At 44.0% G+C, this 26,304-nt stretch overlaps 1 protein-coding gene across 1 annotated transcript; it reads right to left on the reverse strand.

Annotated features, from left to right (window-relative positions):
* Positions 1 to 10,189: 10,189 nt before the first annotated feature.
* On the reverse strand, positions 10,190 to 21,809 carry LOC130199418 (zinc finger protein 271-like). Its single transcript, XM_056422901.1, has 2 exons — positions 21,788 to 21,809; positions 10,190 to 12,419 (listed from the first exon to the last, which is right to left on the reverse strand). Exon 2 carries the CDS (start codon positions 12,397 to 12,399, stop codon positions 10,309 to 10,311), a length of 2,091 nt encoding a protein of 696 aa, XP_056278876.1. The 5' UTR covers positions 12,400 to 12,419; positions 21,788 to 21,809; the 3' UTR covers positions 10,190 to 10,308.
* Positions 21,810 to 26,304: the final 4,495 nt, after the last annotated feature.

Consider the following 26,304-nt stretch of genomic DNA (forward strand, 5'->3'; position numbering starts at 1 on the left):
GCGTGAGTCTCACGCTCAATGCGTGACACTTGAGAGCCCTGAATTGTACATCATTAAGTGTTTGACCATTAACTAATAATAAACAAAACTGTATTCAAAACAAAGACATATTAACGCAATCATGTTAATATAAATGGTAACAGGGTATAACTCACGGATGAAGCCGATTTAGTGGACCTTAAGGCGTGGATTGCGCAGATTGTCAACAGATTACACTCCGTGAGCTCGTGTGCCAAAAGCGGACTTCCTGAATGTCACTTCTTCTTCTTCTTTTTGTTTTTAGGCGGCTGGCATCCAAACTGGTGCATTACCGCCACCTACTGCCTTTCTTTGCGAACTAGAAATAGCAAGCCCTTTATCCCCTCAAAAAGAAAATAAAATAAAATACATTAAATTAAAATAAACTAAACTAAGAAGGGAGCCCCGTCAACTTCAGTGCCCTAAATTCTTCTCTTCAACCCTGTCTCCTTCAGATACTGCAGCACCCTTCCTGCCCCCAAGGATAATGCATCCCTCAATTGCACCCCTCCTACTGCCAGCCTCCTCTTCAACCTGCCTCGCTCGTTTCCAAATTTCTGGCAATGCCATGACATGATCCACCGTTTCTGCTGTCTTGCAGGACTCGCACAGTCCAGTTGGGTGTTTTTTAATTAATTGCATTGTTTTGTTTAGCTTTGTATGTCCAATCCTGAGTCTACTCAATATGTTTTCTTCTCTAGTGCTAAATATTGTTGTCCTCCCCTTGTTAACCTCCTTCTGAATAGTATACAGATGTCTTCCTGTGCCTCCTGCCTCCCAACTGTGCTGCCATTCCTTTATAATGTTTACCTTTATTATTGATTTAGCTTCTGATTTGCTAAATAAAATATCCTTCTTGTTCTGACATTCCAATGCTTGCTTTGCTAGTTTATCTGCTGCTTCATTTCCCTTTACCCCTCTATGTGCCGGCACCCACATGAATGCTACCAAAATACCCATATGCTTAAGACGGAAAAGTGCTTTGTGTATTTCATTGATTAAGTCCTGCCTGCTGTTAGATGTGAGTGATTGTAATGACATTAATGTTGAACTGGAATCCGAACAAATGATGACCTTACTTATCTGAACCTCCTCCACCCACTGTAGTGCTGCTAGAATGGCCAATGTCTCGACTGTATACACCGACAGATGGTCTGACGATCTACGTTTTACTTCCGAACGAAAAGATGGGATGGTGACCGCAAAACCGGTTCTACCTGGACACGGTAGCAGTGAATTTGATCTGATTCAACCCCATCTCCCTTGCAAATTGTCCACTACTCCACGCAAAGCAGCCCCGTTTGTCCCTTTGGCTTTCCCAACACGGCATGAGCCCCTTTGTGGTTGGCTGCTTGTCCACGGAATGCCCTTCAGATTGGCCCAATAGCTCAACATTAATTGTTTACGTCTCAAATGCAGCGGCATCTCACCCACCTCCACCTGGAGAGCAGACACAGGACTTGTTCTCAAAGCCCCACAACAAAGTCTCAGAGCCTGAGATTGCACCACATCCAACTTTTTTAGTGAAGTTTTTGCCGCAGTTCCAAACGCTATACACCCAGAATCAAAAACTGATCTCATCAGCGCAATATAAATATTCTTCATTGCAGGCCTGCTGGCTCCCCATTCCGACCGGTTAGACACCTCATCACATTTAAAATATTTGAACATTTCCTAACTATCATCTGAATCTGCTCATTCCATGTTAGCTTATCATCGAACCACACCCCTAGAAACCTCAAAACCTTCACTTGTTCAATAATTTGCCCATATAGCTTTAGCTGAGTAACCACTCCTCTCTTCCTAGTAAAGCAGATTGTTTTAGTTTTCCCCACAGAAAACTTGAATCCCCATGCATAAGACCATCTTTCTACTTCATTCACGGCCTCTTGTACCTTCCCTTTAATGTGGTTTATGTTCTTCCCCCTCTTCCACAACGCTCCATCATCTGCGAATAGGGATCGTCCAATATCACTCTGAACTCGAAGGAACACATCATTTATCATGATGGAGAACAGTATTGGACTGATTACACTACCCTGAGGTGTACCATTCTCCACCGGGTATCTTCTCGATAGTGCTGTCCCAATTCTGACTTGGATAACTCTGTCAAGTAAAAAGTCTTTAATCCAATTGTATACTCAGCCCTTTATTCCCATAATATTCAACTTAATCATCAACCCTTCCTTCCAAACCATGTCATATGCCTTTTCCACATCAAAAAACACCGCCATCACTGACTCCTTATTTACCTGGGCTTTTTTTATTTCTGTCTCTAAACAAATAATTGGGTCCATAGTTCCTCTACCTTTCCGAAATCCACTTTGATGAGGTGTTATCATTCACCTGGTCTCCATATAATAGCTTAATCTCTCGGTTATCATTCTCTCCATAATTTTACCGACATGAGAGGTTAGTGCTATGGGTCTATAATTTGTTGGATTTGATGAATCTTTGCCCGGTTTCCTGATTGGAATAATCACAGCTTCTTTCCATGATCTAGGAAGTCTCCCCATTTCCCAAATTTTATTATAAAATGATACCAATTTCGTCATTGCTAACCTCCCTAAATGCTTCAGCATTATATAACATATTTCATCCTTCCCTGGTGATGTCAATCCGGCTCTTTCTATCCCCCTTCTAACCTCTTCCAAAGTAAATGGGGCATCCATTGAACTATTAGTATTGTCTCTTCTTTCCAGAGCACCAGGATGAGCCGAGCGTGTCCTTTCCCTCCTAATTTACCCTCTCCTGTAAGGTTGCCAGAGCTGTGGATTTCTGTTAACGCTTTTGCCATCATCTCTGCCCTCTCCCCATCTGTCGCTGCCGTTTCCTCCCCTTTCTTCAGTACTGGATACTGCCATACTTTTCTGATTCCTCTCATGCTTCTGATCATCCCCCAAATCTCTCCCACAGGTGTTGATCTCCCAATTCTACTCCAGTAATTCCTCCAGCTTTCCTTTTGCTCTCCAATCGTTCTCCCGTACTCTTGCCTCGCTTGCTTGTACTGGATCAGATTCTGGAAGTTATGTGTTCTTTTAACAGCTTAAGAGCTTTGTTTCTTTCTTCACTACTCTCCCACATTCCTCTGTCCACCAGGGACCCCTTTCTTTCATCCTTCCTTTACTTTTAGCTCTTGCTTGTTTTGCTGCTTCCAGTATTGTAAATGTCATTTTTATATCAACCTCGTCAACATCTTCATTTAAGTCTATTTTATCCATTTCTTGCTCATATATATTTGAAAAGTTCCCATTTTGCCTATTAAACACCCACTTACCTATCAACTCTCCTGTTCCTTACTCCTTTGTAATGCTATTTTACACTTTATTGGAAAATGATCACTGCCCACTGACGTTTCCTCTTCTACCTCCCACTCGCATATCCCTGCTAAACTCCTCGATACAATGGTTAAGTCTAGCGCCGACATGTTCCCTGTGCACATCTAGTCCCTCTGCCATCGTTTAAACAAACCAAATTGTGTTCCTCTAGTAATTCTTCCATTACCTCCCCATTAAGATCTGTTCTTGCTCCACCCATAATGTACTATGTGCATTAAAATCTCCACATACCACCACCTTGTTGCCACCTATCCTTTCAATTTGTGCCAATCTATTCACCTCTAATTTTTTACAGGGATTATAAAAATGTACAACTATGACCTCTCCTTCCCTTGCCCAGATCTCCACAGTTACATATTCGAGCTCGGTCCCTATCTTCACCTCTCTAAATGTGACGTCTTCACTAATAAATGTGGCACATCCTCCTCCCTGACCACCCTCCCTATCACACCTAACACACGCATATCCAGCTAGTCTGAAGTCCACATTTGGTTTTAACCATGTTTCCTGTATGCATATGACATCTGGCTTACGAGGCATATCCCCCACATATTTTTTGAATTCTTGTCAATTTGCCAACAAACTCCGAGCATTCCATTGTAGAATTAACATGATGATGATTAATCCTGTGAGCATGATTCTTTGGTTAACTGCCCCTGTTTCCTAAGCTCTTCCTGTACCGCCATCCCAGTTATTCCGTGAATATTTAAGTATCTTGCTGCACTTTTTACTATTATTTCAATTTTCTCAGATCTCCCTTTTGCCTGGAATGTGCAGTTAACCACTTCTGCCATGAAAAACACAAAGTTCTCCTTATTTACTGCCATTATATTCTCATCTTCCCTTTGACTCTTAGTCGATAGTTGCTCACTTGGCTGTTGAGCCGGTTCCTTCCTTACTACATCTCCCCCCCCTCTTTCCCCCTTTCCCCCCTCTTACCTCTGAGCCCTCTTTGCTGCTTCTGCATACGATATATTCATTTTCACTTTCAGCTGCTGCACTACCACTGCCTTCTTTCTCACTTCACACCCACCATAGGCCACACACTGTGTGCACCTCCTCCATAATTTGCACATTTGAGCTCTGTCCCAGCCTCACATTTCCCATAGTCATGTTCCTCCACATTTCCCACATCTTTGCTTCCCTTTACGCTGCATAATGTGGCCATACTTTGGCATTTGAAACACCTCAAAGGTGGTGGGACATATGCTTTTATACCTTAGATACCCCACGTAACTGAATCAGGCAAACGGCAACACCCTTTCTTCAAAATCTAGCAGCACTGACAAACTGTCGACCCTTTCTCCACCTCGTCTTGCCTGCCTGCAGGTTAATCCCTATAACTTTATCTTTAATACTTGCTCTCAGTTCCTCCTTCTCTTCCACTTTCCTGGGATACCGTATACGCCTCTAACAAAGGGCCCATCATTCAGCTTCTTCCCAACCACCTATATTGCACACTTTTTCAGCTTCATTGCTTTCCCTCTCTGCCCCTCGTCCTTCACTGGATCAACAATCCGCCATCCAGCCAACCTTCGCCATCACAATCACAATCTGGCCAACTTTCTCCTTCAACCCCATGTCAGCGCCACCGGCTATTTTTCGAATGTCATTTCCGTCCTTGAATCTCACAATTATTTTAACCCCTCCTTCTCTGCAATCCTCCCTCATCCTCCTGCTTTTCTCTCCGTCTCTCTCCCGTCCCCACTACTACCAGATCTACTACACGACTCCTGGCTCGTTCTTATTCCCCACTTCAGTCCTGCTATTATAATCCATATCCTCATTCCACCCTCTCCATCACTCTATCGCCTCATCCTTAGTCCAGTCACAGGTCAGTGTACACTCCGCTGAAACTAATCCTCAAACTTTCTGTCGTGATTGTCACGTCGATAGTTTTTTTGTCTTTCCTTTTTTCATTAACTGTTTTGTTATGTTTTTGCAAGATGTTTCAAATATATCTTTTGAGCGTCAAGAGATTCAAATATATGTAAGCAAAAACCTGGCAACAGGTATCTTTGTTCATTGTTTGGCTTCCCATTGGGGTTTGACACTGTTTTGCCCGGTAGTATATAATTAGTGGTAATTATACATTCTGTTTTGGTATGTTTAGGAGCTGATGTATGGATGTCGTCAAGCTCTGTGTTTTTCCTTTGTGTTAACTTTAGAATTAGCGCAGAAAAGGGGTGCTGCCCAGTGCTCACTCAGAAAGGGCGTGGCTGCCCAGTGCTCACTCAGAAAGGCTAATGGCAACGTGATGTTGCTCTGTCGCTTTGCTTCATTCAGTGGATGATAACACAGGAACAGCATTTCAGGTCATTTCAGGGCTCATGTGAGATAAATAAGAACACAGTGTTCAGTGTCAAATGTACCAGTCAATGGAAAAATATAATAATAATATATATTGATGCAAAGAATAGAGAGATCGTGTCGATTTTTTATTATTTCTAATTCGCTCATTAACTCTCGCTCAATGGAGACAGTTTCTACAGTTTCCTTTAAATTTGCTTCGAGTAGTAAACCTAAATGTAAACCTGTTAAAACCTGTTACAACTACACTCATATATTATCCTCACCCATAATGCTGGCTGTCTGAAGCCACTTAAATCCACACACACATTTTACATCTAACACACTTCCTTACACACACATACTTTTACACACATCTACACACACACACACTACATCTACACACATACACACACTTAGATCTTCACACACACACACTTACCTCTACACACACATACACACTTACACACACACACACACACACACACAGTATCACACACACACACACAGTATCACACACACACCGGAGGCCACCCACATCGGGCCACACATACACAAACCTTCAGACACACACACACACAACCATTACCTCTACACACACATACAGGAAGCAGTTAGTAATGTGTGATGGACACACACACACCACAAGGAGAACACACAGGGAGAGTACACTTACACACCTATCCCCACACACACACAGCCTCTAGCAGCATCTCTGGTCTGGACCAGGTGAACCTGACTCAGCACTAACTAGAAGACCATCAAGAGGAAAGGCTCCATGAGGGGAAGTGTCTGTCAAGGACTGCAGGTGGAGCTGGTTCCATCAAAGAGGAGGAGCTTGATACCTGAAGGCTCTGGCTCCCATCCTACTTTTTAAGACTCTAGGAACCACGAGTAGCCTCGCATTTAGTCATTACTTTACTTTCTTACTTACAGTGTGACATATCTCCTTGTGTGTTTAAAAAAGATTAATATAAATGAATAGTTAACACAGGTCATTTGGATTGGATCGTGGATCGTGGTCCATGCCGACTACCAACTAGTCATACACTCTGTCAGATTCATTGATTGTGTTGTTACTGTGTTTTAATTTGTGTGTTATGATTCCTTCTGGTCACATGACATCTATTGTTCTGTCCATCCTGGAGAGGGATCCTCCTCTGTTGCTCTCCTGAAGGTTTCTTCCCTTTTTTTCCATGATTAGTATTTCCTGATCCGATGTGAGGTCAAAGGTCAGGGATGTCTGTGTACAGATTGTAAAGCACTCTGAGGCACATTTTTAATTTGTGAAAATGGGCTGAACAAATAAACTGAATTGAATTCTAGAACTCAGACATGGCCTCAAAGTCTGAACTACTACAGAGACGTGTAAATTAATTAAAACTCATACAGCTTCTCATCTTTTCCTGGTCTGATAATAATCCGAGTGCCGTGCAGCATTTACAGATTGAGGATTATAGATGTAATCCTGTTATAATCTGTGTTTCTCAGAGTGAGCACTTTCTTTCCAGACAAATTATTGTGGATAACTTTGAGCAATTACATTTATGGAACAAAAAAGCACAAAAATCATGTAGATTTTTATTATTATTATATTGAAGCCACCCTCCATTTCTAAATGGGTTTTGCTTTTGGTTCAATCACTTGGATTGTTTGAGCTTCATGTGCATGATGTGAAAACCACAAACCACCGAGGAAACACTTCAGGGAGCTCAGAGACATCTTGTGATCCGGATGACATCACTTTGTTTTGTAGTCTTTGAAGAAAAACAAATATTTGCATTTTTAAACATTCTGGCTTTTTTAATACATGGATAAACATTTGAGACACAAATTACCATTTAAAGCAGAGTATTTTATTATTATTTTTAGACCATCACAAAACTTCAGCAAAAATACTGTGTTTATAATAATGTGTTTATCATAAACTTAACTTTAAGCATGTAAATAAAGTACATTGAGGCTTTACAAAAAGACACAATACAAAAACAAATAACAATAGATAAAGACGAGTCAAAACAATAAAAACATTAAGCCAGGTACATCAGAATATTATAGTTGAATCATGAAGGAGTAATACTTTTACAATACCACCTCTTACGGAGGTCTCCACCGTCATGTCTCCCCGCGGTCTCTCTGGTGTGAACCGCTCAGCACTGTGCGTCCCTATCAAAACATAACCCGGGATTTACCACAGAGAGGCACTTCTGATTGGCCAGTTCAGGGTCAGCTGACCCGAGCCATAGCCGGAAGTTGTGGAAGCAGCGATATCGACGTTGCAAGTATTTTGTCTTTAAACAGTTTCACATTGTCAATAATAACTAGCAAAAATTAACAGAAATAAAAGTCAAAAAAATTAAATAAAGAAATAATCTAAACAAAATACATACACTATATATATATAAAGGAATTTGTTTTTAAATAAATCTCTATTTATATTTAAATAAATATATATAGAAATATATATAAAACAATATAGATTTACGTATATACATATAAATATATATCATATAGGTTTAAGACTTGCAGCAACACAAGCAAGAACACTTCTTCAACCTTATCATGAACATCAACTCTGCTAACAACAACAACAACAACAACAATGTCTCATTTATTTCTGATGACCTCAACAATGCAATTGTGATTTCTTTTTAAATCACGGAGAAGAGGGAATCTTTTATAGAAAACTGAACGCTAATTTGTTTTTCCAGTATGAACAGCTGAGTGTCGTTTTAGACTGCATGCATGTCTGAATGTTTTACCACAAACTGAACAACTGAATAGTTTCTCTCAGGGCTCCAGACTGCGACCAAATGGTCGCATTTTGCGCCTAAAATTAGACACAGTGCGAGTAAATTTTTCATCAACTCGCGCATGCGCGACCAGTAAATTAGCAGATTTTTTTTTTTTGTTATGAAATATTTTTGTTGCTGACAAACTTGTTCTACACTTCAGCCCACTATAGTTAGCGGTAATGCCTGAATGACTGGTTTGCTAACCGACATTAACTCCAGAAGAAGAAGAAAGGAAAAAAAGAAGAAGGCTGGCCTGTGTGTGAGGCGGGGGAAAGAAGCGCACCTCAGCGGAGACAATGCGCCCGGCGAGCCGCAGGTGAGAGGTCAGAGGTCAGGGGATCCTCACCAGCGGCGTCCCGTCCCGAGTTGAATCCCTGGGTCAACTCAGCCGACTCTCACATGTCTGAGCCCCTATAGACTGATGCTCACGGTAAACACATTCCATCGGGACGGTTTTGATAAAGTTAGCGGAAGGATTTAAGTGACAACATCCGGTTTTGCAAAGTTAGCGTAAAGAACCACGTGAAACAACATCCGTTTTTCAAAATAAGATGTCGACAAATCATACACGAACATATAAAAGTAAACAATGAACTGATTTTGTATCTTTAGAGATCGTTTCTGATTTAGCTTAAATTATGCTAACATTAAAACATTTTACTGTACCAAGGAAGAGTTTATAAAAATAGTCAGACTTTTGTATGTTAAGAAAAGTTCTGTATATAGATTTCCCCAAAGAGTTCCAGAAATGAATGATGCAGATGTGTTCCATACATAATCCCCAAAGCAGCAATCAAACAATTTTAATGTATCAATTAGGACATTTTCAAAGTAAAGTCCTAAATGTTTAAAGAAATCGATAATTTCTTTAATGTTAGAGTTGTTGCTATATATGTATTTCCTCATAGTCCTCATAGCAATAATGCTACACAATAAATAGAATGCTTCAATCAATACCGTGATCGGTATTATCGGATCGGCAGATACTGATTTCAGTGATCGGTGATCGGCACCAAAAACCTGATCGGTGCATCTCTAGAAACCAACAAATGTTTTGATTGGCCACATCGTGCAACATGCACATGCTCAAGGTATGTTTTCTTAAAATATGTTTAAACTCAATACAGTAACTTCTGAAGAGTTCTCTGTTGTGAATGTTTTGCAGTTCATGTAGGCAAACAGGCATAAGATTGTATATTGTCAAATTATTTATCAGTAATACAGTAGAAATGATGGGAAAACTTTGCAAGTCGATTTATAGTGTGCGCAGGGTTTTTCCTGCATAGAGAAAATTTGGGCGCGCGTCTAAGCCGTTTTCCCGAGCGCTTAAGGCAAAAAAAAGTCCGCGATGAAAAAAAAAAAAACCTGTGTTCATCACGTGCATGTCAGCGAATATGTTCTCAATAGTATGTTTCAAGAACCGTCGTTCTGTTTTGATCAATAGTCATCGAGTTCAGTGTTTTCCCGAGGTTTAGAGCTTCAGGGGGGCGGGACTAGTGCCGCTAGCCATGTTGGTGCCCTAAGCTTAATTTAACACTGAGGGGCTCTCACCTGTGCGCGCATCACGGCGCTGCGCGCGCGCCGCCGGCGGCCGGAGCTGGAGGCGCGGCCGGGGTAAGGGGGTGGAGTTGGGTGGTGCTGAGGTGGTGTTGTGTGCACCAGGGCGCGGTGTGCGCCGGGCTGATCACCAGCAGCTGCAGAGCTGACAGCGCGCAACTGGAATAGATGCTCGCACAGCTGTGCAAAACTTTTTGGGGAGCACACAAGACCCATTTTGACCCAGGAAAAACCCTGTGTGCGCCCCTACATTTTCTGCTTGCGCCCCTAACATTTTAAGTTAGGGGCCACTGTGCTCCGAGTTAAAAAAGTTAGTCTGGAGCCCTGTCTCTTGTATGAACAATTGAGTGTTGTTTCAGATGGCCTGCTTGTCTGAATGTTTTACCACAAACTGAACAACTGAATAGTTTCTCTCCTGTATGAACAGTTGAGTGTTGTTTCAGATTGCATGCTTTTCTGAATGTTTTACCACAAACTGAACAACTGAATAGTTTCTCACCTGTATGAACAGTTGAGTGTCGTTTTACTTCGCCTGCTTGTCTGAATGTTTTACCACAAACTGAACAACTGAACAGTTCCTCTCCAGTATGAACAGCTGAGTGTCGTTTTAGATTGCCTGCTTGTCTAAATGTTTTACCACAAACTGAACAACTGAACAGTTCCTCTCCAGTATGAACAGCTGAGTGTCGTTTTAGATTGCATGCTTGTCTGAATGTTTTACCACAAACTGAACAACTGAACAGTTCCTCTCCAGTATGAACAGCTGAGTGTCGTTTTAGATTGCCTTCTTGTCTAAATGTTTTACCACAAACTGAACAACTGAATAGTTTCTCTCCTCCTGTATGAACAGTTGAGTGTCGTTTTAGACTGCCTGCTTGGCTGAATGTTTTACCACAAACTGAACAACTGAATAGTTTCTCTCCTGTATGAACAGTTGAGTGTAGTTTCAGATAGCCTGCCCGGCTGAATGTTTGATCACAAACTGAACAACTGAATAGTTTATCTCCTGTATGAACAGTTGAGTGTAGTTTCAGATAGCCTGCCCGGCTGAATGTTTTACCACAAACTGAACAACTGTATAGTTTCTCTCCTGTATGAACAGTTGAGTGTAGTTTCAGATAGACTGCCCGGCTGAATGTTTTACCACAAACTGAACAACTGAATAGTTTCTCTTCTGTATGAACAGTTGAATGTAGTTTCAGAGGTTGCAGTTGTCTGAATGTTTTACCACAAACTGAACAACTGAATAGTTTCTTTCTTGTATGAACAGTTGAGTGTCGTTTCATAGGTTGCAGTTGTCTGAATGTTTTACCACAAACTGAACAACTGAATAGTTTCTTTCCTGTATGAACAGTTGAGTGTCGTCTTAGATTAAGTGCTTGTCTGAATGTTTTACCACAAACTGAACAACTGAATAGTTTCTCCCCTGTGTGGACAGTTGAGTGTTGTTTCAGATAGCGTGCCCGGCTGAATGTTTGAACACAAAATGAACAACTGAATAGTTTCTCTCCAGTATGAACAGTTGAGTGTAGTTTCAGATTGCGTGCTCGGCTGAATGTTTTACCACAAACTGAACAACTGAATAGTTTCTCTCTCGTATGAACAGTTGAGTGTTGTTTCAGAGGTTGCAGTTGTCTGAATGTTTTACCACAAACTGAAGAACTGGTCACTCCTGTTGTGGCTCCAGAGTGTCTCTTCGGATGTCTCTTTTGGCCAAAGCTTCCAGCATATTGAGAAGAGCTAATTGATGCGTTTCCAGTACCACAGTCCATGTCACCTACAGGGACTTCATTGTTTTCCAAAGGGTTTAAACGTGACTGAGGTTCCCGAGTCTCCTTCCAATTGTCACTGTTATCAGTCTCACATTCAGAGGATTGTGACGTCTCATCAGCAGTTTGTTGTAAAGGACTATCTGCATCTGATTTGGATCTGACTTCCTCTCCGTCTGCTTCTGTTTTCAAATGTTCTGCCTCTCTTTTGTCAGTTTTTATGGACTTTGAGAGCTGAGCTTCCTCATCATCATATTGACTCTTTACAGGGGTGAATGAGAACTTGATTCCAGCCTCCTCCAGCTTTTGAAGCTGCTCTCCCTCCTGACTGATCCTGAGTTCATCCTGCTCCTCTTTAATGTGTGGAGGCTCCTGGTCCTCCTGCTCCTCTTTAATGTGTGGAGGCTCTGGGTCCTCCTGGTCCTCTTTAATGTGTGGAGGCTCTGGGTCTTCCTGCTCCTCCTGCTCCTCTTTAATGTGTGGAGGCTCTGGGTTCTCCTGGTCCTCTTTAATGTGTGGAGGCTCTGGGTCCTCCTGGTCCTCTTTAATATGTGGAGGTTCTGGAGGCTCTGAGTCTTCCTGGTCCAGACTGGAGCTCCAGTCCTGCTGTTCAGGGGGAACCTCTTGTTTCATCACCAACTGCCGCTGGACGTCTGTGGAGAATAATAAAATACATTTATACATCTTAAGAATCTCATATTGAACTCTAATATTCAATAGGTTTATTAATGAATGAGGTCAGGGTTTTGAGGGAGAACATGAAAAAATAAACTCGGAAGTGAAATCATCTGAAAGTACAATATGTACCTCTGAGGTGTCGTACAGTAAAACGTTCATGTACCTCTGAGGTGTCGTGTTAGCGTCTATCAAAATTGGAGGTGTGGTAAAGTACGACCTTCTCTCGTTCTCTCCTTTCCAACGGGAGAATTTATTCTCTGATCACGCGTCAAATACAAGTTCGATGCGATAGCAATCACAGCGGAGTCCTCTCCGGTCGGCACTAGTTGAAAACCCTAAACAACTCGGCCTCCCTTTCCACGTACGGGCCTCCATGCCCCCACATGTGAAGTCATCCTGACCTTGGATCTGCTGCACCCCCCCACACCCCTTTCTCACAGGAGGGGGCCCTCGTCCCCCTCTCTCATTGTAACAACGTGATAACAAGTGTGTGTTGCGTTTGTGTGAGGCGAGTACCTAGCTTTGAGAGTCATCATATTTATCATCAGACACATATTCCACCTGCTATGTGATGTTATTCTGAATTTGCAGGAGCTTGAACACAATCGTCCCTTCAATAATTCAGTTTTATATCATCAATCCCCCTTTTTACATAATTCATTATGTAACTAAACACTAATATAAATCTAGCAGAATGGGCTCTATCAATACATAACTGTTACATCACATGTCATTTAGCAGACGCTTTCATCCAGAGCGACTTACAATAAGTGAATTCAACCACGAGGACAAAGTCAGAACTAAGAGAATCAAGAAAGTAACATTTCTTCAAGAAGCCAAACTACAAAAAGACATAAGTAACACCATGATGAGTAATACCATGAGTAATACAGTATTACTCATCATGGTATTACTTATGGTATTATACCATGTGTAATTCCATGATGAGTAATACCATGGGTTATACCATGAGGGTTAGGGTACCAATACGAGTAAATACATAGTAATCATCACTGTACTAATCCTAGTAAATACAGTTATCATCACTGTCATAGTGGAGTTTTCTCTCTGTTGTTAAACAAACTGCATTGAGTATTTATACACAGTTTGTGGTATTTATACTGCGTTCAGGACTGATTTCTACCATTGGAATGCGTTTGTCATATTTAAGTTTAATTTACATACATAATTTGTATGTTTTTAAATTCTGATTGTGACGTCATAATTAAATAACCCAGAATATGATGATGGGTTCTCTTGAACACTGGAAGTGATTCATTGGATCAATGTTTTGGGGGAAATTGAGGCGCCATAACTCCTCAAATACACTCAGGAAGGACCAGCCTCACGTGGTGAACGGAAATGAAGATAAATGAAGTCGGGAGTGTTTCGTCTCTCCTGCTCTTGCTTGTTATTGAGAGAATTAACAGACCTTGAAGAGACTAATCTTTTCATCATAAAAGAAAGTTGTTTGTGGTCCTTCAGAAACATGAATCAGACCAAAGAACCAGCATTGCTGCACTCAACGCTGGTTCCTCTTCCCCCTGAAGAGCTCCTCCAGTTCAACCCTTTCATCACAGCTTCTGGAGCTAAATCAAAGAACGAGAAGAGAGGCTGCAGAACACAGATCAATACGGCAGTTTGATCACTTTACATTACATGTCATGTAGCAGACGCTTTTATCCAAAGCGACTTACAATAAGTGCATTCAACCTAGAGTACAAACTAAGAACAACAAGAATACAGAAAGTAACATTTCCTCAACATAGTCGAACTTCAAAAGTACCACAATAAGAGCTATTTAAGTGCCACTGAAGTGCTAATCTGTGTTTTAATCCAGATAGTCGGAAAAGATGTGTTTTCAGTCTCCGGCGGAAGATGTAGAGACTTTCTGCTGTCCTGATGTCAGTGGGGCGCTCGTTCCACCAATCAGGAGCCAGGACAGCAAACAGTCTGGATGTAGAGTGATTAGCTCGAGGTGCAGGAGTCACAAGTCGGTTGGCTGTTGCGGCGGAGCGACGTGCCGGGGTGTACGGTGTGACCACATCCCGGATGTAGACGGGGCCCGATCCGTTCAGAGCACGGTACGCCAGAACCAGTGTTTTGAAGCGGATGCTGCTCCACCGGTAATCAGTGAAGAGAGCGGAGGAGCGGAGTGGTGCGGGTGAATTTCGGGAGACTGAAGACCAGCAGCTGCATTCTGGATGAGCTGCAGAGGTCGGATGGCCTCAGCAGGTAGAGCTGCCAGGAGGGAGTTGCAGTAGTCGAGGCGTGAAATGACCAGAACCAGAACCTGTGCCGCCTTCTGAGTAAGAAGAGGACGTGTTCTCCTGATGTTGTGCTGCATGTACCTACAGGAACGCGTTGTCGCAGCGATGTTGGCCGTCAGGGAGAGTTGACTGTCTAGTGTCACCCCGAGGTTCCTGGCAGTCAGGGTAGGGGCCAACACAGAGCTGTTGACGGTGGTAGTCAGGTCATGGGTGCGGGAGCCTTTCCCTGGAAGGAATAGTAGCTCGGTCTTGTCAGGGTTGATTTTCAGGTGGTGAGCAGACATCCACTGAGAGATGTCGGTCAGACAGGCAGAGATTCGTGCCGCCACCTGTGTTTCGGACGGTGGAACCGGGAAGATCAGTTGGGTGTCATCGGCATAGCTATGGTAGGAGAAGCCATGCGAACGAATGACAGAGCCGAGAGAATTTGTGTACAGAGAGCAGGGTTTTTCCTGCATAGAGAACATTTGGGCGCGCGCCTAAGCCGTTTTCCTGAGCGCCTAAGACAAATCCCGAGCGCCTAAGGCAAAAAAATGTCAGCGAATATGTTCTCAATAGTATGTTTCAAGTCGGCTACAGCCGAACCCTCGTTCTGTTTTGATTAAAAGTAATCGAGTTCAGTGTTTTCCCTAAGTTTAGAGCTTTAACACTGAGGTGTGCTCACCTGTGTGGGCGCATCACAGCTGAGCGAGGCGCACGCCAGAGTTGTTGACGGGGGCCGCATCACGGCAAAGCTTCGATGCCGGCGCGCGCATCGCTCTGTCGCGCGAGCCGAGAAGTGTTGACGGGGGGGGGTAGACGAAAATTACAGGTTGACTGGTGGTCAGATTTCGCCCTGTTATAATGGTAAGGGAACTGCACCCCTTTGACACAAAAAATACATGCAATGTATTCCGCCATACAGGAAAGTAACCACAATGACATTGTATCTGCAGACAACATACATTCGACGGGGAGGAATGGGTTACTATGTGTCAATTGGCGTAACACAGTGAAAAATCACTAGATGGCGCTCTTGATTCATTTATTGAATTGCCGAGACTGTTAGTGACCATTAGATTGTTGATTTCAATGGGCCAATGGTAATTTATTATTTTATTATTTATTTATTTATTTTTTGGTCATTTTTGAAAAAACTTGATATAGTATACAACAGGAGACACTCTTTAAGGATTAGTTGGTTTTAGCTAGCTAGCATGCTGCTAACGGAAGTTAGCTTTCTGAAGGGTCTACAGACTTGTGCTTAGAGTATGTTGTTCAGGGCATCCATGACCATCTGGGGTTCTAATTTAAAGCATTTTGGAGCTTGTTGAAGAATCGCTAATTAGCCACATGCTACTATCATGACGGGGTCAATTGGCATACATGGCCGGCCCATACATGTGTAGTTGAAATGACCCTAGAGTCATTTGACATACACTTGAATGGGCCGGCCGTGTATGTGAAATGACCCTAAAATTGATCATTTGACATACACTTGTATGGGCCGGCCGTGTATGTGAAATGACACTGGTTATTTTAAGGGGATTTCTCCTGTTTTGTACCCAGAAAAGGTGCCCAAAACCTGGGTACTTGCATGCTAAATTGACCATGGTCCTCCCACACAGAGATCAGGTGGAGTCAGTAGTTCAGGGCATCAAGTGACACTGGTTATTGTAAGGGGATTTCTCCTGTTTTGTACCCAGAAAAGGTGCCCAAATCCTGGGTACATGCATGCTAAATTGACCATGGTCCTCCCACACAGACATCAGGTGGAGTCAGTAGTTCAGGGCATCAAGTGACACTGGTTATTATAAGGGGATTTCTCCTGTTTTGTACCCAGAAAAGGTGCCCAAATCCTGGGTACTTGCATGCTAAATTGACCATGGTCCTCCCACACAGAGATCAGGTGGAGTTATTAGTTCAGGGCATCAAGTGACACTGGTTATTATAAGGGGATTTCTCCTGTTTTGTACCCAGAAAAGGTGCCCAAATCCTGGGTACATGCATGCTAAATTGACCATGGTCCTCCCACACAGACATCAGGTGGAGTCAGTAGTTCAGGGCATCAAGTGACACTGGTTATTATAAGGGGATTTCTCCTGTTTTGTACCCAGAAAAGGTGCCCAAATCCTGGGTACTTGCATGCTAAATTGACCATGGTCCTCCCACACAGAGATCAGGTGGAGTTATTAGTTCAGGGCATCAAGTGACACTGGTTATTATAAGGGGATTTCTCCTGTTTTGTACCCAGAAAAGGTGCCCAAATCCTGGGTACATGCATGCTAAATTGACCATGGTCCTCCCACACAGAGATCAGGTGGAGTCAGTAGTTCAGGGCATCAAGTGACACTGGTTATTGTAAGGGGATTTCTCCTGTTTTGTACCCAGAAAAGGTGCCCAAAACCTGGGTACTTGCATGCTAAAGTGACCATCTTCCACCCATACAAAGGACTCTATACTTGGGTAAATGTTAGTCAAATCCCCCTCTCAAAGAACCAGGGAGGATTGGGGGACAGTGACTGTCACCAGGCATACATTCCCTCCAAGGCCGAACCAATAGTGACTTTACTTGGGTAAATGTGAGTCAAAGATCCAGGGAGGATTGGGGGACATATACTGTCACCGGGGGGACAAAAGGCAACATTCCATTCTTCTGTGGGGCCTCTGGAGCTTACTCCATGACCTTGCTCACCCTCCGACCCCATGCACCCACACTTAAGCACCCATCCCTGAGTTAAAACCGTCCTACAAATTTTTTTTCGTTTTGGGCCCCTGGTGGTATAAACGAAAAAAAAAATTTGTTTATACCACCAGGGGTCCGAAACAAAAAATATTCGACAGAATAGTTTTAACTCAGGGCAGTGCTTAAGTTTGGGGTCCACGGGGTCGGATGGTGAGCAAGGTCATGGAGTAAGTTCCAGAGGCCCGACAGACCAATTGCATTTTGCCTTTTGTCCCCCCGGTGACAGTCAATGTCCCCCAATCCTCCTGGTCATGTACCCACGTATCGTCACTCCTGGTCTGGCCTAGGATGGAATGTCTGCCTGGTGACCTTCACTGTCCCCCAATCCTCCTGTATGCCTGGTGACCTTCACTGTCCCCCAATCCTCCTGTATCCCTGGTGACCTTCACTGTACTCCGATCCTCCTGGATCTTTGAGAGGGGGATTTGACTAACATGTACCCCAGGTGAAGTGACTCCTGGTGGTCCGGCCTTGTATGTGATGTATGCCTGGTGACCTTCACTGTCCCCCAATCCTCCTGTCTGCCTGGTGACCTTCACTGTACTCCGATCCTCCTGGATCTTTGAGAGGGGGATTTGACTAACATGTACCCCAGGTGAAGTGACTCCTGGTGGTCCGGCCTTGTATGTGATGTATGCCTGGTGACCTTCACTGTCCCCCAATCCTCCTGTCTGCCTGGTGACCTTCACTGTACTCCGATCCTCCTGGATCTTTGAGAGGGGGATTTGACTAACATGTACCCCAGGTGAAGTGACTCCTGGTGGTCCGGCCTTGTATGTGATGTATGCCTGGTGACCTTCACTGTCCCCCAATCCTCCTGTCTGCCTGGTGACCTTCACTGTACTCCGATCCTCCTGGATCTTTGAGAGGGGGATTTGACTAACATGTACCCAGAAAATGTTCCCAAAACCTGGGTACTTGCATGCTAAAGTGACCATGGTCCTCCCAGTAGTTCAGGGCATCCATGGGAGTCTGGCGTTTCATTTTCAAGCAGTTTGGACGTTTTTAAAATATACCGGAAGTACCTCTTATAAAGGGTCTAGAGCTTAGTGCTTTTACTATGTTCATCACGCCATCCAGGCCTATCTGGCGTTCTAATTTCAAGCATTTTGGAGCATGTTGAAAAATCGCTATAGCCACATGCTAACCATTAGCCAAGCCTTCTAAAGCTTTTTTTGAAGTGAATCTTGAGAATAAAAATACAGGGTCAAGGACCATGGGTTCAGACATCCCTGACTGATGTGCCCCTAGGAGATGTGCCCCTGATCCTGGGTACTTTTCTTGCAAATTGACCATCTTCCTCCCTTAGTAGAGCAAAAGTTAGGGTAAATTGGCAGACACGGCCGGCCCATACAGATGTAGTCGAAATGACATGGGTCATTTGACATACACTTTTATGGGCCGGGAATGTATGCTGAATGACCCGATGCCCTCTGGTGGCAAAAAACTGTCATGGGAGGATTGGACGACATTTAATACATTTTTTAATAAATCATAACTCTGCGATCGAAGGTCAGAACTGAAATCTTTTTTCTCCAGAGGTCAAGTGGGAAGGGGCACTGTGAGCCTGAGGTGTGTTTCGATTTTTAGCACCCCCAAAAAGGCTCCAAAATTCAGGCCGAAGTTGTTGACCCCTGGACACCCGAAATCTATGCCTCGTGACCCCAGGGTCCGTAAGGCTGGTAGGGGAAACACTGGAGTTGAGAAGTCTTCTTGTCTGATGTCTGATCAATACGCAACTGTGAAATGCGCGACTTGACAGAGCGGCCAGCTGCTGATCACTCATTCAACAGCCTGACGCGCACGAACAGATGGTGCGCGCGTGGCGCTCAAACTTTTTTTTGGGGAGCACCGAAGACCCATTTTGACCCAGGAAAAACCCTGTGAGAGAAGAGGAGGGGACCCAGGACGGAGCCTTGAGGAACCCCAGTAGTGAGAGGACAAGGATCAGACACAGATCCTCTCCAAGTTACCCGGTAAGTGCGGTTAAGGTAGGAAGAGAAAAGAGCGAGTGCAGTGCCTGAGATCCCCAGGTCCTGAAGAGAAGAGATAAGGATCTGGTGGTTCACGGTGTCAAATGCTGCAGAAAGGTCTAGAATGACAGAGGAGAGAGAGGCTGCTCTAGCAGTGTGAAGCTGCTCGGAGACAGCAAGGAGGGCCGTCTCTGTCGAGTGGCCGGCCTTGAATCCAGACTGGTGAGGGTCAAGAAGGTTGTTACTGTGGAGATAGGAGGCACTTGGTTAAAGATAGCTCGCTCCAGAGTTTTGGAGAGAAAAGGAAGAAGAGACCGGTCTGTAGTTGCTGACTTCAGACGGGTCGAGCGTGTTTCTTCAGGAGAGGGTTCACTCTCGCCTCCTTCAGAGAGTTGGGGAAACAGCCAGTTGAGAGGGAGCCGTTAATAAGATGGGTGAGAAAGGTCAGAAGGTCAGGGGCAATAGCCTGGAGAATGGGAGACGGGGTCAAGGGCGCAGGTGGTCGGTCGGGCGGAGGTCACCAAGCTAAGAACTTGATTGGGAGACAAGGGGGTGAAAGAGGAAAGAGAGGGGGATGAAGTTGGTGTAGTGACAGAAGATGGATTAGTAAAGGAGGAGCGTATGTCGTCTATCTTGTTTGTAAAGTAGTCGACAAAGTGGCTCGGCAAAAGGGTGGAAGGAGGAGGGGGACCAAGGAGGTTGGAAAAGATAGAGAAGAGTTTTTTGGGGTTAGAGAAGGAAGACTGAATTTTGGTCAGGTAGAAAGAGCTTTTGGCTGCAGAGATAGAGGCAGAGAAAGAAGAGAGAAGAGATTGATAGAAGAGCATGTCTTCCGCTTGATTCGATTTGCGTCATTCCCTTTATGGGAGTTTGATCACTTTACGGCAGTTACTTCGTTTTACGGCAGTTTGATAACTTTACAGCAGTTGGAACACTTTACGGCGGTTTGATCACATTATGGCAGTTGGATCACTTTACGGCAGATATTTCTATTTACGGCAGTTGGAACACTTTACGGCCGGTTGTCTTGTTTTATACTTGAGAGACTCTCTCCTCATCGCTCTTCGAACTAAAAACCATGGACCGATCAACTGATCATCTGATCAACTGGTCTCTCAACGCAATTGACACCGTCTTCTCGCGAAGCTTGGGTTCGGGGAACCTGCCCGTCCTGCCGGGGCGTTGCAGCTGGTTACACGATGGGCGTGTCGTGTGCCTAGCAGCCCTTTCCGTGGAGGGCGTGATGACATCTACCTATTCGAACTATGATTACAGGATTTCTGCTGTTTGGATTTGGCGTTGCCCTGGTTTATCGGAAAATTAAGGAACGGTGACAGCCGTTAAAGCCCCCTAAGGCTGCCCGGCGAAATTGGATCGATTTGAAATGGGAGGAAAGTGGTGGAATAGTAGGTGCAAATTGGATGTAGCTGCTGGAAGACCAAACAATCCCAATCTTATCTGCTTCGGCTCCCTCAACCAGAACGGGCCTTGGCCAAGGCCGTTACTGGAACAACAACTCCCTGAAGATCGCTGAAGTGAGAACCTCTCATTCCTTCCCCTATCCACAGACACCTGTGGTTGTTTTCTCCCAGGACCTTTCAAGGCTATCTCCATGGCAACGACCATCTTGCGGACTGAGAACTCTGTCTGTTGTGGCCTGGGGGAGGACGACATACCAGACCACGCACACGAACTTTCAATAATACTGATTTGCATTCACTACCCCTCCCCCATCCCACGCCTGCTTCTTACCCCCAGTGTGACCGGACGGGGCTGTGGCTGGCGCTGCTGTGTTGGCGCCGGACCGGCTGGCTGCTTGTCGGTGCTGGTTACCTTCTGCCCCAATGGATGGGCTTAGATCACCCAGTTGTTGGATTACCTCCTCCCCTTCCTACTCGTTGCAAGTCATGTCTAAAATGTATGTGCTTATGTGCTAAGGTGTTTTTTCCTGCTCCCACTGTACCCCTCTCGGGGCATAGTCGGGGGGTTGGTGTTTTTTCTCGCCTTCTTCCCTCATGTTATGCTGTAATCTTTCATCCACCCTTTCTTGTAATTTCGATGCTTTTGTACCTGTACTCTGGCAAGCGACAAATAAATATATCAATCAATCAATCAATCAATCCAGAAGTTGTTCTGGCCGTTCTGAAGACCGTCCCAAGAGATCTCCAGGTGCAGATCCCGTCACCAGTTTGACTCGAGGACCGTGAGGTGTTTAAAGTTCCTCCCTGATGAATGAGATCAGAGGAGAGCTGGAAACCAATCAGATCCACCAAAAGTCTCGCTCACTGCAGCTGACGAGCTGGAAACGGACCAAATGTGACTTGAAGCCGTGAAATGAGCACGAAGACTGGGAACAATCGTGAAGCGGCACCAACCTGATGTGTGTAGCTCATGTTCTCCTAACGAACGATGTCCTCATACGCTGCTGTCAACGTGTCCAACAGCCCAAACGCCTCGTCGACGACCTCGTCCACGTGCTGCTTCACCAACGGCCTCAGCATTTCTCCTGGAGACAACTGTGTGTCACTTATTTAACAGTCTCAGAAATGAATAAGAAGCTAGGAAAATGTCTTATATCAGAAACAGAGTGGAAACATTAACAGTATAAGCAATAAATATGAAGCTAAGTGTAGTGTAGTGTAACAGTAATATCAGTACACAGTGAAAATATTTAACAAGTCTAAGCAATTAATATCAGGCTAAATAAATGTGAATTTGCAGGAGCTTGAACACAACAGTCCCTTCAATAAGTCAGTTTTATATTCGCAGTAGTACAGTAACAAGTACAATATGTACCTCTGAGGTAACGAGTACCTTTGTGATGCATCATAGTAAAAAGGTATGGACGTGTTTACGTACTGCAGTACCTGGAACTCTACCTCAGTACATGATGGGAATACTTCCTCCAGAACTGGTTCCATCAGTTTAACCTTCCTCTTGTGTAAGGGTCGGCACCGACCCGTTTTAGGTTTTAAATGCATAAAAGAACCACATAAATTTGTTTATTTGCATCAAGGCTTTTTGACTGTCAGGAACCTCTATTTCAACAAAATAAAAACATTTTGATTCACTAAATTATAAAATGTTCTGGTTGAAATTATGACCTTTGTGTTGTTAGGGTCGGTTTCGACCCGGTTATAAAAATAAGATTATAAATCAATAATTAGAACCAAAACTGAAATCATAAGTGCACTGTCAGCCAACACAGTGACAGCCAGCTCCTCTCCCAATCATGTGCGCTTTAGGGGATTCTCATTTTGCATTGTTATCTACAGAATCTACAGATTTACACAGGCAAAGCTGCGAGTGGCATCCCCGAGAAAAACCAAGGAAAACGTGTGGTCCTCGATATGACTACTGGACTGCAGGGTCACAATATCACTTGTGACAATTTCTTTACCAGCCATGACTCAGGCCACCTGATTCTAAAAGAAAGGTGTGAGGTCTGCCCAAGCAGTAAGGACAGAAAGACACACGTATTGTGCTTCAACTGCAAGAAATATCTCTGCAAAGAACACACTAAAAGTGTCACTTTTTGCCACACATGCATCTAAACACACACATACAAGTTCTTGCACAGAGACTTTTACTCTGATTTAGTTTTTATTAGTTTTGGAACTAGTTATTGATTTCTATTGGTTTGATTTGCTTGATTGGTTGTTTGTTTGACCTTGCAAATCTATTTTTTGTGTTATGACTTATTCTGCTTTTCATTTTGTGTTTGTATTAAAGTTATATTGCTGAAAAAAATACTTTTTAGCCTTTTTCTTGAAGTAAATATATATGGGTCGAAATTGACCACAAAACCATAGATGTTACTATCGTTAATAATATTTAAATAAAATAAAAAATAAAGCAAATATATTTCAGAGATGTGTTCTAATACCCCTCAGTAATAGTCAGGTAACACAACAACCCTTTATTTATTTATATGATTCTCTTGAGTTTCATTTTACCATTTTTTAAATTTAAATACGGTATACTGGCCCAGAGGCCCACTCCAAAAATATTTAAACCAATATGTTCATGAATAAGGAAGCCTAACAAGGTAACCAAGAGATGAGAAACAAATTGGATGATAGATAATTGTTGTTAGTGTCTTTTACAGCTGATTTAAGACACGGGTCAAAACCGACCCGTTAACATAAGAGATGGGAACAGAAAGCTAACACAGGAGGACGGTTAAAGTGATGAAGACCAGGGCTCTCAAGTTTTGAAGACAGGCAAGAGTGACATTTCCATCAGCAGCAGCAGCAGCAGCTGATTGGCTATTGTGTAGCCCATTTCTTTGTTTTGATTGGCTGATAAGTGGCTCCTCACAGCAGAACTCCAGGGGAGCGCTTGATTCCTCCACGGTGAGGGCAGCGCGGCCAGCTCATGTTTGCGCGCTGCGGCACATTAAAACATTAAATAGCCGAGTTTTTTTCAGCGTGAGAAATACGATGTGTGGCGGGAGTGCGTGACTTAAGACCGAAATGCGTGAGTCTCACGCTCAATGCGTGACACTTGAGAGCCCTGAATTGTACATCATTAAGTGTTTGACCATTAACTAATAATAAACAAAACTGTATTCAAAACAAAGACATATTAACGCAAACATGTTAATATAAATGGTAACAGGGTATAACTCACGGATGAAGCCGATTTAGTGGACCTTAAGGCGTGGATTGCGCAGATTGTCAACAGATTACACTCCGTGAGCTCGTGTGCCAAAAGCGGACTTCCTGAATGTCACTTCTTCTTCTTCTTTTTGTTTTTAGGCGGCTGGCATCCAAACTGGTGCATTACCGCCACCTACTGCCTTTCTTTGCGAACTAGAAATAGCAAGCCCTTTATCCCCTCAAAAAGAAAAGAAAAGAAAAGAAATAAAAATGAAAGAAAATTAAACTAAACTAAGAAGGGAGCCCTGTCAACTTCAGTGCCCTAAATTCTTCTATTCAACCCTGTCTCCGAAATGCGTGAGTCTCACGCTCAATGCGTGACACTTGAGAGCCCTGTTAAAGGGTACCTGTAGTGCAAAACAATATGTAGCCAGATCAAAAGATAATGTGTTTCTAAAGGTTATTCATGCACTGACGGTCCAGTATTCAATAACAATACGTAGTTTAGGCTGTTCAAAGTCCTCAAATCCGACATGCGACATTGCACTGGAGCTTGAATATGTCGCGGGTGGTGTGACGTCAGATCGTTGATAGATCGACAGCCAGCCACAGCGGATGTGTTCAGATACCAATATAAACAACGTCGAGCGCTCGCAAACAAATGCTGAGAGATTGAGAATATGGACGATGAAAGATTGTCTGATTCAGCAACTGGATACTTGTTTGAACCTTTAAAAGCAGACTATCCCCATTTAGTGAATTGTGACAGCGATGATAGCGATGATTCTGATGAAGTTGATGCCGAAGGACCGCCGGTCCAGATGCTTCACCGTGCGGACCGTGCACGCAAGTCGGCGGACGTTTGGTGCAGTTGTGGGAAATGTGTGCCACAGAAAACAGACAGAGAGTGCATTTGTTGTAAAGAGCACGAACTTATGTCCGATGATATAGCAGGGCTCTCAAGTTTTGAAGACAGGCAAGCGTGAGATTTCCATCAGCACCGATACAGCTGACTGTTGCGCGCCGCATCGAGCCGAAAAGAGTTGTCGACGGGGGGGGGTGCTAGTGACTATTTCTACTCAACAATCGATCGGCGTATTGAGCACCCCTGCATTCAAGCATTAAATAGCCGAGAGGTTTTTTCAGCGTGAGGAATTAGATGTGTGGCGGGAGTGCGTGAAATAAGACCGAAATGCGTGAGTCTCACGCTCAATGCGTGAGACTTGAGAGCCCTGATATAGTGTCATTAGACCTCATCTGCTTCACACAAAAGAGTGAGCTTGATAGCTACATCGCGCATAAGCCAGCGCTGGAGATGTCTTTCATTGATGCAATGTTCGGCCGACATGTTCGGGGTGCTAGTGACTTTTCTTTGCTCCGTCCGTCCCGATGCGCGCAAACCGGTGTCGGGAGCTCCGCGCGCCGAGACGGCGGGCAGAGGACTGTTAACGCAACACGTAGAGACAGAAATGACATGCTTCTGCTGTAATGTGGCGCTATAGAAAGTGACAGGGGCGGGCCAATTTTTTAATGTCATGCGATCTACCAATACTACGCGCGATCGACTGGCAGGTCGCCGCGATCGACGTATTGAGCACCCCTGATATAGATTGTGTAATTCTTGAGGCCACCGATCTATCCCAAGAAGCAACGCGTGTAGAAGTGGCTCCGGATTGGCTGAATTCCTTTCAACGACTCTACGTCATAGTTAGCTTTGAGCTGGAGTAAATAACTAGCAAAATGGCTGCGCCCACGGACTCGGAATGTTGACAAAGAAATGTAAATCCTCGGGCTATGCGTGACTTGTTGACAATAGCGGCGGGGTAAATATGATTTATTTGATGCGCCGAATGGATGTAGCACGTTGTTGTTTTGCACTACAGGTACCCTTTAAGAAACAAAGAGAACCAACCTGCTCGTTGTAACTCCTGGGTTGAAAATGGCGTCCAGTAGTTTCCGTTGGCGCTCGCGCTCCTCTATTAAACTACAACGTTCCTCCTCGGACTTCGACGTTTCACATGTTCACGAACTCACGGGAAACCGTTGACTCCAATCGGGTCCGTCCACTTCCAGCTCGAGCTGCTATCGACGATAAGCCCCGTTGCATGCTGGGAAACCAACGGCTGTCCGTGGCCACATCAGAGAGCTGATTGGCTCTTGGATTTGATGGGAAACCAACGGCTGGCCGTGGCCACATCAGGGAGCTGATTGGCTCTTGGATTTGATGGGAAACCAACGGCTGGCCGTGGCCACATCAGGGAGCTGATTGGCTCTTGGATTTGATGGGAAAC

This window comes from Pseudoliparis swirei, chromosome 9 (genome assembly GCF_029220125.1).
Source record: "Pseudoliparis swirei isolate HS2019 ecotype Mariana Trench chromosome 9, NWPU_hadal_v1, whole genome shotgun sequence".
NCBI lineage: Eukaryota > Metazoa > Chordata > Actinopteri > Perciformes > Liparidae > Pseudoliparis > Pseudoliparis swirei.

Bases quoted from the DNA above. Each gene is read 5' to 3' on its own strand.
- LOC130199418 (XM_056422901.1), bottom strand. From the start codon at position 12,399: ATGAAACAAGAGGTTCCCCCTGAACAGCAGGACTGGAGCTCCAGTCTG.